Source organism: Lissotriton vulgaris, chromosome 10, assembly GCF_964263255.1.
Source record: "Lissotriton vulgaris chromosome 10, aLisVul1.2, whole genome shotgun sequence".
Classification (NCBI taxonomy): domain Eukaryota; kingdom Metazoa; phylum Chordata; class Amphibia; order Caudata; family Salamandridae; genus Lissotriton; species Lissotriton vulgaris.
Genome location: NC_141698.1, coordinates 464,918,262 through 464,935,310, shown reverse-complemented (window position 1 = coordinate 464,935,310; position 17,049 = coordinate 464,918,262). Strand labels below are relative to the sequence as shown.

Sequence of the window (17,049 nt, the reverse complement as noted above, 5' to 3'; positions counted from 1 at the left end):
ACCACACACACAACTGCACACACAGCTATCTATCTATCTATCTATCTATCTATCTATCTCTATCTATCTATCTATCTATCTATCTCCCTCACTCTATCGGTCTATCCATCTATCGCCCTCACTCTATCTGTCTATCTATCGCCCTCACTCTATCTTGCTATCGCCCTCACTATCTATCACCGTCACTCTATCTATCTATCTATCTGTTGCCCTCACTATCTATCGCCCTCTATCTATCTATCATTCTATCTATCTATCTATCTAGATACTGATCGCCATCACTCTATCTATCTGTCTATCTATCTATCACCCTCACTCTATCCATCGCCCTCACTCTATCCATCGCACTCACTCTATCGCCCTCACTCTATCTATCTATCAATCTATCTTTTGCCCTCACTCTATCGCCCTCACTATCTATCTATCGCCCTCACTCTATCTATCTATTGGCATCACTATCTATCACCATCACTCTATCTATCTATCTAGATACTGATCGCCATCACTCTATCTATCTGTCTAGCTATCTATCGCCCTCCCTCTATCTATCGCCCTCACTCTATCTATCTATTGCCCTCACTCTATCTATCCCACTCACTCTATCGCATCACCACAGCATTACTCAGCACCACCACAGCATCACTAAGGGGCACAACAACATCACTATGCGCTACCACAGGATCATTGAATGCCACAGCATCACTAGTCGCCACCACAACATCACTCAGCGCCACTACAGCATCAATCTGTGCAACCATTCAACAACAACTGGGTCAAATATTTTCTCTCAATGTTTCAAGCTTTATTACAAATGTCACAAAAAGAGGTTAGTATTTCACTTCTGTTCTTGGATTTTCGTCACAATAAAATACACTGAACATATTCTTCACAAAAGTTATTTACAAAAGTTTAAGCTATTGCCATTATAAATTACAATACCTTTTATTTAAGTATTAATTATTAAAAAAATTAAAAGCCATTGTTATTTGTAATATCAATACATCTAAGTCACGTGAATACAACACATATTGCATTACAAATGCTATAGGTGACACAAGTTATAACTATTGGCACTGTAAATGACAAAGCTATTATTTTTGCTATTTTCAAAACCAACACATAAATAAAAAATGTGTCATTTACAATACCAATAGCTCAAACGTTCCTAATGGGAGACCTTATGCATTGCAAATGCTTGTTTGTTTTACAAGTGCCCCATATGGCGCTTCCATTTTCCTATTGGCCATATCCCTTTTTTTAGACACTGCTTGTCTAAAGAAAGGTGCGCAGCCGCTATTAAAGAGAAGCTATGGCATGGAGCACCTTTACAAAAAAAAACATTTGTTTGTCAACTTGACAAACTGCTGCTTTTTTTTGTAAATGCGCCCTATGCCCTGCTTTCACTTTGATGGCGGCCGCGCCTCGTTACTTTAGAGGAGCCGGGTCTAAGGAAAGGGGCGTGGTCGCTATTAATGTGAAAGCGCAGCATGGGGCACTTTTCCAAAAATAGCATTTGCACTGCAATAGGTCTCGCATTTATGAGAGATTAAGCTATTGGCGTTGTCATTAACAATGCCAATAGCTCAAACTCGTAAATGTGAGAACTATTCCATTGAAAATGCTTGTACTCTACTTGTGCTTCAATCGGATACAGCAGGGACACCAGAGACTAAAGCTCTGCTTCTGCTGCCGCCTGCCTGTACAGGTGCCGGTCTGGTGTCTTTTTGTAGCGCCTACTGTTGCCATGGTTAGCTCCTTGATGAAAGACATACGCTGAGATAAAAGTGGTGTGCACAGAATCACACAAGCTGGTCAAGTGGGGATACAGAGTACTGCACTTCTTTAATTCGAAATAGAGTACCAGCACTTCTCAGCAGGGTCTCAATACTTTTAAAGGGAGAGTATAGGGACTTCACAATACTAGGCTGGTGCTGTGGGATGGTGTGTACTCTTGTTTCTACATTTCAGTTTGAAGCACTGGTCTTACTCCAGGGTGTGAACCGGAGCAGACGGGTGACATGGTGGAAGACCACCAGGTAGCTCAGTTGGGTAGCATCCTTGCTGCAGGTGTTTGTGAGACATTGAGGTCACTGGTTTAAATCCTCAAGACTAGCTCGCCTGTTTATCCTACATTAGTCAACACAAGGAGTGCTCTTAATTTGGGTTGTAATGACACCTTATAAAATGTGCGACCCATGCTGCTTTCACACGATGGAATTGACATACATATGCATTCAGTCTTCCTTCCCCACCAAAATATCTACACACCTGTCTTTACAAGTTCAAAACTGCCCTGAAATGCAAACGAGTGCCACTTTTATTTTCGTGCCAGGGCATAATTTCTGTCCCACCCCGACTCTGTAGCTGTACATTTATGTTGTGTGTGAATGTATGTGAGGGCGGGGCCTGCCTCGGGTGTGCCAAAAGGCAGTCTTAATCGCCCATTCGCACACATGCTTGGTCATGTCCGCTCTGTTCTTTGGCTGTGGGAGACTTAAATGTTATGTAATCAACAGGCTGTTAACGTAATTACCTGCAGAGTGAGCCACCCAGCCTTTCCAGGGAGCAGGAGCCCGGCTCTGCAGCAACAGGCACTTGGAACTGGAAGGCATTTGTTTGTATTGATCAGTGACTGGGTGCAAAGTGGGGCATTAATATAATGACGCCTGGTTGAGTTTGCTGTTTCTTTGAGTTTAAAGGCTTTCATAGCAGTTACCTTTATATCCCACTCACTTGTATCTTCACAAGCAGTAGCCAGATTCTAAAATGTTGTTAGAATACAGGCAGAACACCACGCCATTTGAAGTTGCCTTTCACTTTTGGACATTGTGTGTTTTCTGTGAATCACTGCAATAAAACGTTTCTCGTTACACAAAGCAACCGCATTTCAGTTCTGTGTCCTTATTACTGTATAGATGGTACACTTTTTAGGGTATGCTTAATTTTTTTAAAATACATTTTCAGTAGTTGCAGCCATTCTTCCTTAGCATGCTTAGCTGGCAGACTGTTGTTGCAGCATTGGCTAGTTGATTGTAGTTAAGCTTTTTTTCAGCCGGGTCTGCTTGCTCAGTGGACTAATGCATCCACTGCAGGGCCTGTGTTCGACCTCATGGTTACAGGTTCAAATCTCGGCGGTTCCACTCAGCCTTTCATCCACCTGAGGTCGATAAAATGAGTACTATTGAGTTGGGTAGCAATAAACATCTGTTATTCAGTGCCAAGATGCCCCGTCAGGGGTGAACGTGCTTTACAAATACACGTTATGTTACGTTTATGTTTTGTTTTTCTTTAAGTTAAACAATGAAGTGACATTCAGACAGCCTAGATTCAGGATTCGGCCTCCCTGACAACATTTTAGGCATCCCTTTTTTTAAGTCACGAACATTCTGTTCAAACAGCTGTTATGCGAGGATGTAAGATATTACTTCTCACTAAAGAGATTGAACTGTGAGATTCATGTGCTGAATGCAGCCAAAGGCCTTCTGAATCGGTGTAAATAATTGCAGTGCATTTTACCTAATGTGCTATATGCTTTATGCCTTCAACTAGTAATTGCCATTGGATCATTGTGTGCTGCTTCACTCCAATGCCTGTTTAAAGTAAGCATTTGCGATGTAATAGGTCTCGCATTACTGAAAGTTTTAGCTATTGGCGTTGCATTATTCTTTGCAACGCCAGTAGTTAAAAAAATTCAGTAATGCGAGACCTATTGCATTGCAATTGCTTGTTTGCTTTCTTTCCCTGCCTCCCACAACCTTGCTGTTGTACATATTTATTTACCATTCAAGAAACATGTAAATAATGGGGAATGACCTAAAGAAAAGCCTAAATTACACTGCAACACCGGGTGTCCCGGACATCCCACTGATTGCATTAGCAGTAAACTGATCCATTTATACCGCACTGGGTAACCCTGAAAGTATATGTAGTGTACAGCACATTGGTGTTACCAAGAATGTTTTGTTCTACAATAAAAATGGGTTCCATCTACAAATGAAAGATTCAACAAATGGGGGCTTCATTTGCCCCAACCTGCTTCGTATGTTCATTGCAGAATTTGAAAAAGTGGCTTTTAAGCATGCTAATGCATATAGCTTTTGTAAGGCTCACACATGGAAGCACCCAAGAATAATTGTTCTTTGTTCTCAGTTTCTACTGTAACACTGAGCCAGACTCCTTCATTATCCTTCCAAGTAGCCTTTCTAATCCGTTTTCCAATGTTTCTATTTAAAGGTGTGTTCCAGTATGGCCACTCAGTTCTGGAGTGCAATCACATTCTGTGGTTTATTACTGTTTCCTGTTATTGCACCTTTTCTATAGTCTTCCTCCTTTGTCAAGTTAGAGAGGGCTTTTTAGGGCTATTGTTGGTGTCTCTTTCTCTGCCAAGTTGAGGCCCGGGATAGTGCCTAGTGTTACTTCTATGAATTGTTTTGTGTAAGGCATTGCCGGATGGGCCGAGGACTGATGTTTTCTCCATCACAATTGCCTCGATTTCTGTTTGGTAGGTAAGCTGGATAGTGAATGCTGTTGGCACCTGTGTTTCGCTGGAAGTGTCTTTGGTCGTGTTTCTTCTCAGTCTCTGTGTCTCATTGGAAGTTGCAATTTGTTGTGGGTAAGTGCATTTGAAAGAGGAACTGCATGTTTTTGAATTTTCCAAGTGTGATTTGTATGAGACCGAGTATGGGTTGTGCGATTGCTGTGCTGGTAGTGCCCTGTGCTGGTCGTGCAATGAGTATGGGTTGTACATCTGTTGGGTTGTTTCTTTTCTGTGTATGTGATATTGTCTCAGGGGGGATGGGTGGGGTGTGGTTGTGTGTGTGCGTTTCCTCAGTGTTTTATTTTTCGTCCAGATGCATATAATTCTGTGCTTTGTTTGAGCGAGTGATGCAGTGTGTTTCAATGTATTAGGTCTGGCCGTTGAATGAATGTGTGCCCTCTCAGTGGCTGGAAGATGTCCGAGCCTGTGTTGAGATGATCGCAGTACCTGCTGAGACTAGTATATTCTATCTCTTGTTGCAACCTAGAAGGAGGAGTAGAGGCTCTTCTTGTGGACCTTGCTTGAAAGTCATTTCTTGTATGTCCGTTTTAATCTGGACAGCCTATCTATCTGCCTGCCTGAGTTACCGCTTTTGTCAGTTTCGTGTTCCAGTGCGTAGAGCCCACCAAGAGTTCCTCGACGACAATAATGCTAATAGCAAGGAAGCGACGGATGGAATGCTTGACGTCTTCTCAGCCGCTGGTAATTACTTGGGCCGCATCCCAGAGCATCATTACTTAGCACACCATGCCACCTTCGTTTGGACCCAGCCAAATGCACACCGATCTTGACCCTGCTCCAATGGGAACAGGACAGACGGAACATCCAGGCCAGGGCCTCCCGGAACCGGAACACCATTCACCCAAGGCCAGTTTCATCCTGATTAGGGGTCATCGGGCGGGTACACTTTGTTTCAGGGACTCACTGTGCACGTTTGGTTGTAGTGCTTTCTTTACAACAGCCATAGCCTTGAAATTTGACCAGTTAGCTGGTTCTATTAGAGGTGTTCTGGTAGAATGAGGTATCCTGGTGTGACTCGCCAAACTGAGTGATGCTAGTCCAGAGCGGGAATGAATACTGCACCTGGCTGCATTTTTCTTGCTATTCTTAATTATCAGGGGTCTACAGAACACTATTCTCGATGAAGCCGCTATCTTGCTGTGAAACATTTGCTTTACATTTTCCTTTAATTTGTTATGGTTGTTTTTTCACTGCATGTGTGAAGTTAACCTTGGCTTATGTTTTGGCACGATGTGCCATCTGCAAAAAGGGAGACTTAAATTTGAACAAATGGAGAAATACACAACGCCTCAATCGGTAGAGAGCCACTATCAATGCATTATATGGTATTCTTTTCACTGGTCATTTATTTTTGCTTGCCATGTGAAAGGGAAATTGCCGAAACGGCCTTACTCTGCCTGTGGCCCACGTAAACGTCTTAAAATCAATGTAATTTACATTGAATCTACATTTACCTTTTATTTTGGTTAAGTGAATAGGCCTGGATTGGAATTGAGCACGCAATCCATGCCTTTTTGATTTGCCAATGTTTGTTTTATGTTTACTGGTGCCTGTTACTGCCCCTTTCTGCTATCTATACATTTTCTTTGAAATGCTTATCTAGTGTGGACCTAGCCTCAACGTGCAAGGGCGTGTCCCACATTGCATAAGGGGGAGTCAGTCAGCTCAATAAGTTTCATTCACATGATACATAACAAAACTGATACATTCTGTTCAATTCGATGTAGTCCACAACAAGTTGATACTTTAAATTGCCTAGTATGTGACAGTGGATCTACAGATTGAGTCGAATTTTGAGCAGTGGCTATGGATCTAGTAAAATAAAAAACACCCAGAAGACAAACTGAGTTTAAGTGCAACTACATTATTTGATTTGACGAGTTTTAGTCTTGCAATGGTGTGGCTGTCATTTTTTCAGAGCTGACCAGAAGGGTACTCTGAGTTCTTATAGAGAATTGCTTTGTTTGTGATGTAGAAACGTTGATTGAGGTATAAACTCTGATGGAAAGCAAGTGGAGACTCCCTTCGAATCAGGAAATGTGTTTACATTTTCTTTGGCATTTGATGGAGTAGGCAAAATCATGGGAAACTGGCTTTACTGGTGCCACGGCAGGGCTTTAGAGCCCAGTTAGGAGAGTCTTGCACACAGCAGTGTGGAACAAGACTAGAAACTGAATGATAAAAGCAGAAGATGGCATTGAGAAGGAAGGCTTTAATTTGTATAGGAGATACCGCTGAAGCCTTTCTCCCCTGCGCTTGTTAAAGGAGTGTGACTGGAGGTCGTGTTGGTGGGATGTGCGGTGGAATTGAGAGCTCTTGTGCAAAAGTTGAAATGTGGTGTGCTCCAATGTACCTCCAATTCCACAAACCAGGATTACATTTTTGTTTCATTTATTGATTTCTCCTTCAAGGAAAACACATTCTTTCTTGGACTGGGTACATTTATGGTGTAAAGTGGACAATCTAGATTTGTATGTGGTTACGGTTCAACCTCAGTCGTTAATTAGTAGGGGATGGGTGACTACTGTGGTGGATAAAATAACAGGGTCATGACCCTGATCGTGAGCCCTGCAAAACATGGGACTGATAAAGAGTGCTTGCAACTGCTATGATTCTCTTTGTTTTTCTCCCATACTTATGGAGGTTTATTTAAATCCCTAGTTGATGGATGCTGTGATGCTGCAACTGACCAGAGCCCGGAATCGCCTTACTACACCAGCCACTTTGACTCTTCCGGAGATTGCCTCAAGTAGCTTGACGGTAAACATTTACCAAATGAGGTTATGGCTTTTGTGATGCTTTGTAACTTGGAAACTGTGCAGGAGCCTCTGTATAAGCATGGTCTACTCTACCCTGTGGAGTTCCTTTTTTCTTGTATCCCAGAACATTTTAGAGATCCTCATTACCCTCTTCGCCTTCAGCAGTTTTTGAGAGGCCCCCACCCCTTTTTCCTTTTATTGAGGTAGGTTGGACTGTAATGTTTTGGGAGTTTGGTGGCCATTGTGCTTCCCTAGTGCCATTAACTTGCATAGAGGACAATAATAGCACCTTCATAAGATTAATATCTGAAAGAAACAGTTAGTTATAGATTTCTTACCTTAGAATTACCCCCAGACGATCCGGAAAGTTTTCATCAGCAGTACCCCTGTGCGTCGGAAGGTGGCGTTGGTCGACTCCGCGTGCGTCGTTGGCGTCGTGGTTGCTGGGATGACATCGGAGTAGGTACTTAGACGCCGCCCTCGTGCGCTGACGTCAGTTCTTTCTTTTTCAGCGCAGATCCGGAGAGAGCGGTATCCACAGTCACTTTTTGACTAATACTTATGTCGACATCATTTTTTGAGTTCATTGACTCCTGGTGCATGAGGTATTCTGTTTAAAAGGCTCCCTTGAACCAGCAAGCTAATGGGCTTTGGAGATGCACCTGTGTGCCTGTGAGGGGTACTGTGACCTGAGAGTTACTTGGCAGCATTTCCAGCATCCCCAGATGATTTTTCTTTGCTCTCCAATTCTGCTGCTCTCTACCGATGACAGGCTCAACCCAGAAACACGTGTCTAGAGATATACAGCAATGTCTGCACCAACTTTGGTGAAAAACTCCAGCTAATTTTGAAGTAAATTTGAACTGTGTACTGCATTTACCAGGATGCGTAGGGGCAAACTGTGCTGGGACTGTGAGGCAGCGTGCTCCTAATCCCCATTCCGTAATTAAATCAGCCGGCGCCCCATCCGTGGTGGAAGTTATCTAACTCAAGATCTCGAAACGTGGCCAAACAGACTATAAGAGAGAGTTGGTCCTCAAAGGGGTTTCAATCCGACTCTGCTACAAAGATTGATGAATTCCTAAAAATAGGGGGTTTCTTTCTTGTCTTACAGATACAAGCAAATGTTGGGGTGATCTGGAGCACACACATTATTTTTAACTTATGGCAATGCAGTCTCTTTAGGAGCATACTGCTAATAACTGCGCCCATGCTGGCATAGTGCATTTTACTCTATTTTAGCAATATAAGTTATTTTACTATAAAGATTATAAGTAATAGTACGGTTAATAAAGAATATCATTAGTGGGGAAAAGATATCATTACTAATGCACTCTGGTCAGCCATACATGTGAGTAATGTTCCCTCTGAGTACTTTTCTCTGTGTGCATCATCGAAGAGTGTCTATTTACTGCAGCCAAGATTTTCACCACCTCATGTGCAAGCAAACGGAGTCCATGCGCTACAAGATCAAAGATATGTTTAAAAAGCACTGGCTGACTAATGTGGTAAAATAGCGCTACTCCAGCTCCTTAAATAAGGATGAACATCAGCCTGCTAAAACTGTGGCAAAGACGGAGTCTAAACTTTTCGTTCACAATTAGAGGTGGGTGAGCCACTCAAGCGTCCTCTGGCTCAGCTCGAGTTCATCTTGGACATTCAGGCCCAAAATGAACTAAGGCTTCTTTGGCCACTGACTGCCTTCCACACTATTACCTCATGCTCCCAGATCGCCATCTACTCCTGCAGCACAGGTGCTGCCCTCTTCTGTGCTGTGCAGAGAGGCCGTAGTGAACACCTGCAGAAGTGCTTGCATAGGGGTTTTATCGTAATGATGTTTCAAACAGTCCCTCTCTGAGCATCTTTCTAGTCTCTACAGGATCTTGACACTCAGCCCTCATGGACTGCTGTTCCCCTTCGCGAGAGGGTAATACATATGTGATGGGATGCTACAGCCGCAACTTTGCACTAAATCTGTGTGGGTGTGAAAACGTGTATCCGATGAATTATTGGAACCTACAGGGCTTTGCCTTGCTAATACGTGTAATTGCCTTTGCTCTGGTGCTGAGTCTCTCTTAACATTGGTGGCTTGTGTTGATATCTTCTGGCTTGTGGACACATAAGTGAGACCATGTGTCTGCTCAGTCAGCGCTGAGTCTGTGTCCTCGCAACAAGTGGAATGAATGCACATGTGGTATGGTTGTACGTGTATTTGTGTACCACCTAGTATGTGCATAGAAGAAGGCATAGGATGAAGGTGTGTGCCTCTAACTTTTCAGTATTTGTGGTCTTCAGGTAATTCTACAAATCGCACCAAAAGGACTGATGGTGACACATGCCTTTTCTTTAGGGCGATGCAACCAAAAAGCACAACAGGTTTCTGTTAGTCTTTGCCTGTCGCTGCTTTCACTGCCTCTTTTCCTTCATCACATTTAACATCAGCTTAAAGTACATAATTTCAGGAGGTGCGCTGTACACAATGCAGTCTTATGTTGACATTTTAAATTGTCCCCACTGGGGTGACATCAAGAGAGGATTGAGGGCCTGTTCGTCACCATAGAGGTCAAAGGTCGTACTTTAAAACCAGCCTCACAGAAGAGTAGCAACAGTCTTCAGCAGACTCTCTCTGTAAAAGAGAGAGACCACGCTGCTTAAAGAAGGAAAAGCTTCACGGAGAAGAAAATAAAGCACTCTGCTCAAAAACTGTGTCTTTAGGTGTCTGCTGCGCATGCGCAGTCTCGCTGGTGAGATTTAATGAGATTGAGGAGCTTTCAGTAACGGGCTTTAAGCCTCTCCCCTCTTTTCCATTGGCCGGCGTCACCGTTTATGCTAAACAGTGGCCAGCCATTGGGAAAGATTTTTTGCTTACGTACACTTTTCTCTTTTTCTGCCGTCCCACTTGGATGGCCTGGCCTGCCTTCCTTCTGCGTAAAAGGTTTCTTATCTTTATGGGGCCAAACACATGGCCCCATAAAGATAAATAACCTTTTACTTTAGAAGGAAAGCAGGCTGAGGCCGTCCAAGTGGGACAGCAGGAAAAGAGAACAGTGTACGTCATGGCAAGCGATTTTCTTGCAGTGAATTAGGCAGCTTGTGTTTTTCGTTTTTTTGCCCTATGTTCCACATTGACCACACTCTGCCTTCGTTTCCTCCTTTCTCTTTGCTCGATTCTGCTTCAGGCCACAGGAATGCGTGCCACACTGTGTCTTTTATTAAGGTTTCTGTCCTTTCAATACATTTTGCATTTGTTTTGCCCGTCTGTGCCCTAGCATCTGAACCCACACGTGTTCTCCATAGAAAGCAGCCTGGGTCTCCTGCCAAGTGTGGCAAAACTTTAACTTTCTGATGCCCGAACTGACAGACATTTTATTGTGCCGTGTGAATTAAGCTGACACATTTGAAAGTAATTCGCTCACAAGTGCCGCCCTCCCGCCATAAACCAAGGCCAAGCAAACGGCAGACGACTGAGCTTGGCGGGAGATACTCTAGACACTCAAAATCTTAGCAAGTGTTGAGGGGACGAGACAAGCCCGGCTCCTCCGCGCCTAGATACCCAACTGGTCCCTACAGCGGCTCGCCTGCTGCTCCATAAATATTACTTCTCAGTCAGGGTCCATCTGCTCAGGGGGCACGAGGAGTGGCCGGCTATGGAAATAAATAACTTCTCTACTTGTTCCAGGTGGGTGGGTAACATTCATTGTATCCGTAGTGATTGCAAGTATTCAGTTTGTGCCATGAGATGCCCGTCATCCCCCAGCGGATTCTAAAGAGGCCTGTTTAATAAGGTGTAACAATAAATGAATGTAAAGTGCTCCGCCTCTCTCGCCTTTTCTAACCCTCACATACCAAAGCCGGAAGCGCCAAGACCAAACAGGAGAACCGCTCTGTTGACTCACAACAGTACAGTAGCGGCTTTACTGCAGTTTCATCCCGCTACCAAGCAAGCCCTCCCCAAGGCAAGCGTGCTCTCCGTCCGCTCATGCGTTTCGATGCCACATCGGAGGGGTGAAGTGCTACAGAAATCGAAATACAATACAACGCAAATGAAACAAGCACTGGCAAAGGCAAAGCCTCTTGGTTTTCCCTATTTGAGACATATTGGCGTTATCCATGTTTTAAAGATGTTAAACCAAATGTAGGTCCATGCCAGCCTGCTGTAAATGTAGGAGATATCGGTGCTGTCTGGGTTCATTATGATGGAGATTGAGGGAGGCTTCACGCCATGTCTGTCTTGTCCACTGTCAGATCTCTGGCCATGGGCTGGTAACTGCCATAGTGACTGTCCTTATAGATGCCAGGGCCTGGACCCTGAGTGGGATTCGTCTGTTTCAGAGAGAGAGTCTAGAATCTATGCTCTGTGGTTTCTGGCTCTTGGCAGTGATCTCGGTGCGCCTTCTCTGGGTGTGGGACCCTCAAGAGAGTGACCTCCAGGCGGGAGGTGGGTTGTTCTGCAGAGTTCGTTGTTCCATTGTCCATTCCCATGCATTTTCGGGGGATGTCAAGAAAGCTGGTATTGGAGTCATGAATGATCTTGAGTCGTGCAGGGAACATCGGCATGTACTGCAGATTGATTGCCCTAAGTTACACCTTTATTTTATTTGAGGTTTTCCAGGCTTTTTGAACATGGCGGGTGTAGTCTGGGCAAATCATGATACAATTGAGATTGATCATTGGAGTTCCCAGTTTTACAGGCTTCCTGAAGGATCTTGTCTCGGTCTTTGTATTATATGATCTTTGCAATAATTGGGCAAGGAGGGAGTTTAGGCTCCAGGGACTACCCACCACAAATCAAGAGGACAATTGGGATCCGGGCACCCAAGAGGCAATCCATTTCTCTTGGAAAGTTTCCGGTATTGAGCCTTCTGAGAAATCCATGAAATGAAGATTACAGTGCTGGGCCTTGTTTGTGGCCTCCTCTTAGTGTCCTTTTAGGAGTTTAGATGTAGATGTCAATTTGGAGACTATGGATTGTGTTCGCTCAGGTTATCGTCCAGTGCTGAGACCCAGCCTTTGGCCTTAGTGACCCTGTCTGCGACACCACAACATTTTTGGCGTAAGAGGGATTCCACCTCACCAATTTTAAAATTGAGCACAGTGCATGAGATCTGAATCGCCAATATGATGGCCCAGGTGCCTTCTGTCAAGGAGGATGCTGCTTGGGTGGTTGCGGGGTGTTGGAGCCCACAAGCTTTGGATGTGGGGGCTGTATACTTGTCAATCTTGTGTTGCCTTTGGGATTCTGTGGGTTTAACTTGGCCCAATGCTGAGCGCCATGATCCGGTGTGTTTGCCTGGCGAGAAAACTGGGTCAGACCAAGTGATTGCCTTACCAGGACTGGTAGAACATTTTCAGGTACATGCATCAAACTCGGCATTTGCGATTCCTTAATTGCGATTTTTAAGGAATCGCAATTAAGGAATTGCAAATGCCTATGCATCAAGAAATCGCTAAATAAATTGCGATTTCTTAGAATTCCTTAATTGCGATTAGCATTTTGCGAATCGCAATTAAGGAATCCCTTCCCATTCATTCCTATGGGCCTAGAGGCCCATAGGAATGAATGGGAAGACAATCTCAATTTGCGATTCGCAATTAGCTAATCACAAATTGAGATTGCGATTTCAAGGGTGCAGGGGTGTCCAAAGGACACCCTGTTGCACCCCTGAAATCAAACAATGCACATATGTTGTGTACACACATGCCCTAAGGGCATGTGTGTGCACAACATGAAAGTTAAAAAAATGCAAAAAATTGCATTTTTGTTACATTTCGCAAAATTACCATGAGGTCCAACCTCATGGTAATTTTCTCTCTCTAATTGCGAATTCGCAATTTATTTTAGTTTCATGCATTGCTTTTGAGGAATCGCAAATTTGCGATTCCTTAAAAGCAATCGCACTTGAAAAAATCGCTAAAATAGCGATTTATTCACTTTTAAGTTGATGCATCCCAAATAGTGATTTGGGAATCGCAAACGGCCGATTTTTGCGATTCGCACCGTTTGCGATTCCCAAATCGCTTGATGCATGTGCCTGTTTGTGAATACTGGCACTCAGGTCAAGTTTGGGTGGTTGGGAGTGGAAGGAACAACAGCTTTCCTCTAGAACACAGGACCAGCATCTTGTCCCCCGATGATAGACAAGTTAAGGGTTGCCTATGGGTTCCCTTGGGGCTGCGCGGCCACTATGGGAATGTGGTACCAGTGTGTTTTGAGGGCAGTGGCTATCTGGTGGCGGGCCACTTCAAACATATACGGACCCCCCCCCCCCCCCCCACCCCCTTCCCAAGCAGGGAAGAACAGGCTCCAAACAGATGTGAGGGGGTGCGTCACAGGCTCCCCCTGCATTATCTGTGGAGGTCAGCAGCACTTCACCCACTGCACCACTCCCAAGCACAGGCAAGCCAGTGCAGTGGTAGTGTTCTTGCTGCAGTAGTTCATGGGCAAGGAGGGTAGAAGGATGAGATATTTCTGTTCAGAGGAGCAGGTGGGCCCTGTTCAGGCATGGGGGAGAGTTGCATGGCCATACAAGCCCACCCTCCCGATTCAGGCGGGAGACTACAGATTTCAAGGCTACTCTCCCACCTCCTGATTCATGCATGCAAAAACTCAATTCCTCTGCGTACTTCAGACTACACGGACCGGTCTTGTGTGGCTCTGACTATGCACTGCCATTAACGTGCTTGTGCACGCAGGAGCACAACATTTGTCACGCCCTCTGCCTGCCAGAGCTATTTATCTGTGCTATTGACAAGCAAAGAAAAAAGGTATAGTTGCATTTGATATCTGCTCTTGTAGCAGCACAATTGCAATTCCCACAATGCCAATAGACCCGATGCAGGCCTCAACAGACGTTAATGGGAGAAATACATGCTCCCGATATATATATATTTTTTTAAATCTCCCACTTTCCTTTTCCAAAATGTTGGAACATATGCATGTCTCAAATTTCCCTGCAGCGAGGGTCTGTGTGGGGCAGTGCACCCCCCCCCCCCTCTCCTATTGTCCCTGGCTGCAGTGGCTGCAGGATGTCACTCCCTCGGCGGCCCACGCAGAAGGCTGTGTTTCTCTGAAAAGGCTCCCTTTTGCGCACCCGGGGCCACCTGCCCAGCCTCACCACTTTGAGACCTGAAGGCAGTCACCTTGTCTGTCTCCTGGTGGGCAGCTATCAGCTCCTGATGCACACTCAACTGGGATAGTCTCTAGAGCCGCGTGGCCGCCATCTTTGATGCAGGTCTCTACCCCGTCCGCTCCTATTTGGTCTGACATGGATATCCTCCATGGGCAGCGGCGATATTCCCCCAAGTCCCTCAATCTGCGCAGATAGGCATGTGGGGGGGGGGGGGGTGCCCTAGGCCATCAATACCCCATCACCCCACTGGTAACTGTCACTGGCATGGCCAGTCCGGAGCTCTAACGGAGAGCGACCACCATCTTTGGTTGCTAGGCCACACCCCAACAGTATGTGACTTTAAATGTCACTTAATAACTTTCATTTTCAGGCATCAATTTATTATAGGTAAGTAAAATATTCCACACTTTCAATGTAAATCTACAAAGAAAACCAGAAGATTTCACAGTCAAATTACTTGGAGTTCGGAGACCAGTAGCTGCTGGGCTCTATTTTGGAAATAGTGGATGGCTAGGGCCTCAGTTCGTCCTGTATGTCTCCTGCTGCATGGTTAGGAGGGGAACCTATAATTCTACAAATCACTGGTTACGGTCACAATTTTCCAGTGGTGGTGGGCAACCGCATTTCAAAGATTCCCACACTGAGCCCAGGAGTGTCCACTAGCCTGTTGGCTAGTTGCCTGGATGAGTGGCCTTCATCAGGCCTTTAAATTGCAGTAGCTCTCGTACTTCTCTGGTACTGCTCTAGCTAGTTGATTTCTTCTCCAGACCATGAAACTGTATCCCAGACCAGAGTCCTATGTCAATATTTCTCAGGATCTCTAGTACTTGCCACAGTGGTTTGCACAGCCACCATACAGGTACTGAGACGGTTCAGTAAGGAGCAGCCTTGCCTTTTCAGTGCTTGATGGGGCTAGAACAGCTCCTCAACCTAGTTTTTGCTTATTTTGCCTGAGCAACTGTCTGGGGAGCCTTGTGACTTTTGAGCACTTTTATTCTTGTCAAGATCCCCTTTTGACACGCGTATTCCAGTTCCTTGTGTATGCTGGTACGTTTTTATTTCCAATCCAGCAGCACCACGCCTCTGTAGATTCACTTAACTTATGCTGAGTCTGACAGGAGAATTACAACTCTCCAAGTTCCTGGCTAGCCAGTCAGGGAGGTTATATGCTTTGAATTTCTGGGTGCTCATCCAATCCAGGTGTCAATGCTTTTAGTGTGATATTTTCGTCAAGTGGTTATGTAGCCTTGTTGGTCCTTCCTGAGACTAGTTTTAGCTGCTCGTGTAGATGTGGAATAGTTTCAGGAAGGAGGTCTTCTCCCAAGGGAATGTTTTTTTTATTTTTCAAATGATTTTTATTAACTTTTATGGTAATACAAATCTTCCACAATACATCATTCTCTGTTAGAGGTGGTACAACAGTGCAGTCATGCCAATAGGATGTATACATTAGTTTGCGAATATACGGATTGAGGGCATGGGGTTGCTAATAACTGACGCAGCGTGAGAACGGGGGGGGGTCGAAGGAGGGGGGTAGACTAGGTACCAGTTGTAGGAAGGAGTTTGAGAACATAGGTCATGTGACTGCAGGGAGATGGGAGAAAATACCCTAATGAGGGGAGAAAAAACTAGGGGGTGGGGGAATCAAGAGGCGAAGACTGAGACAGGGGAGCAGAGTTAAACGGATTGTACTAGGCGCATCTATTAAGAAGGCGGTGAGGGGGATGATGCAGAAGGGGGGAAGGAAGAACATAGGACGCGCAGCTGGGGAGGCCGGATGTGAGGAAGGGCGGGGAGATTAGGCCATGTGCGTGCTAGAGAGGCGTTGGTACTGTCGGACACGGCGGCGCGTTGTGAGATGGTCGGGGCGTCGTGTTGGTGGGCTTGCAGAAATTGATAGGACAGTGAGGCCCATTCCAAAGGTATAGGTTGCTTCTGCTGGCCCCTTGCCTCCTCCTCCTGCAGTGCATCTTCCTCTGCCATAGCCCATTTTTTCACCGCTCCCACCCATGTCTCAAATGAGGGTCCGGCAGCCGCCTGCCATTGCATGGCTATGTTAATTTTACCTAAGAGCAGGGATAGGGCTGCATATCTGACCTGTACCTTGTGTGTCTTTGGCCGGCGGAAGATCCCCAACGCAACTGCCTCCCAGGAGCGAAGGTCTGCGAGGCCTGTGAGGGTGCAAATTGAGTCAAGAATGGCTGACCAATAGGACTGAAGAGTCGAGCAACTCCAGAACATGTGTAGGAAGTGTTCGTCCGGAGAATGACATCGGGGGCACAGGAATTGAGTGTTGGGAAAGAACCGCTGTAGGCGTGCAGGGGACTGATAGGCCTGGTGTAAAATATAGAATTGGATATTTTTGAACCTTGCGTTTCTCGAGACTTTCTTTAGGAATTCTAGTGCCCTATCCCCTGTCGTGCAATTGTCGTCCGAATTCGTCCTCCCAGGTAGCCCTCAGAGTGAGTAAAGGTTTGTATGTGAGTTCCCTGATTGACTTATATAGCCAAGTGACCAGGTGTCTGCCGCAGCCCATGTAAAGGATGGAGTGAATTACGGGGTGCGTGGCAGGTTCCCCTGCTGTTAAATCGCTGTGTGGGCG

General features: G+C 45.3%; 1 protein-coding gene across 1 annotated transcript in view; it reads left to right on the top strand.

Moving 5' to 3' along the window:
- Positions 1-17,049, top strand: part of ROGDI (rogdi atypical leucine zipper) — a 421,371-nt gene that overhangs the window by 205,016 nt on the left and 199,306 nt on the right. Inside the window, exon 7 of the mRNA XM_086941328.1 lies at positions 7,220-7,318. Coding sequence (XP_086797454.1) covers positions 7,220-7,318 — 99 coding nt within the window. The remainder of the gene's footprint in view (positions 1-7,219; positions 7,319-17,049) is intronic.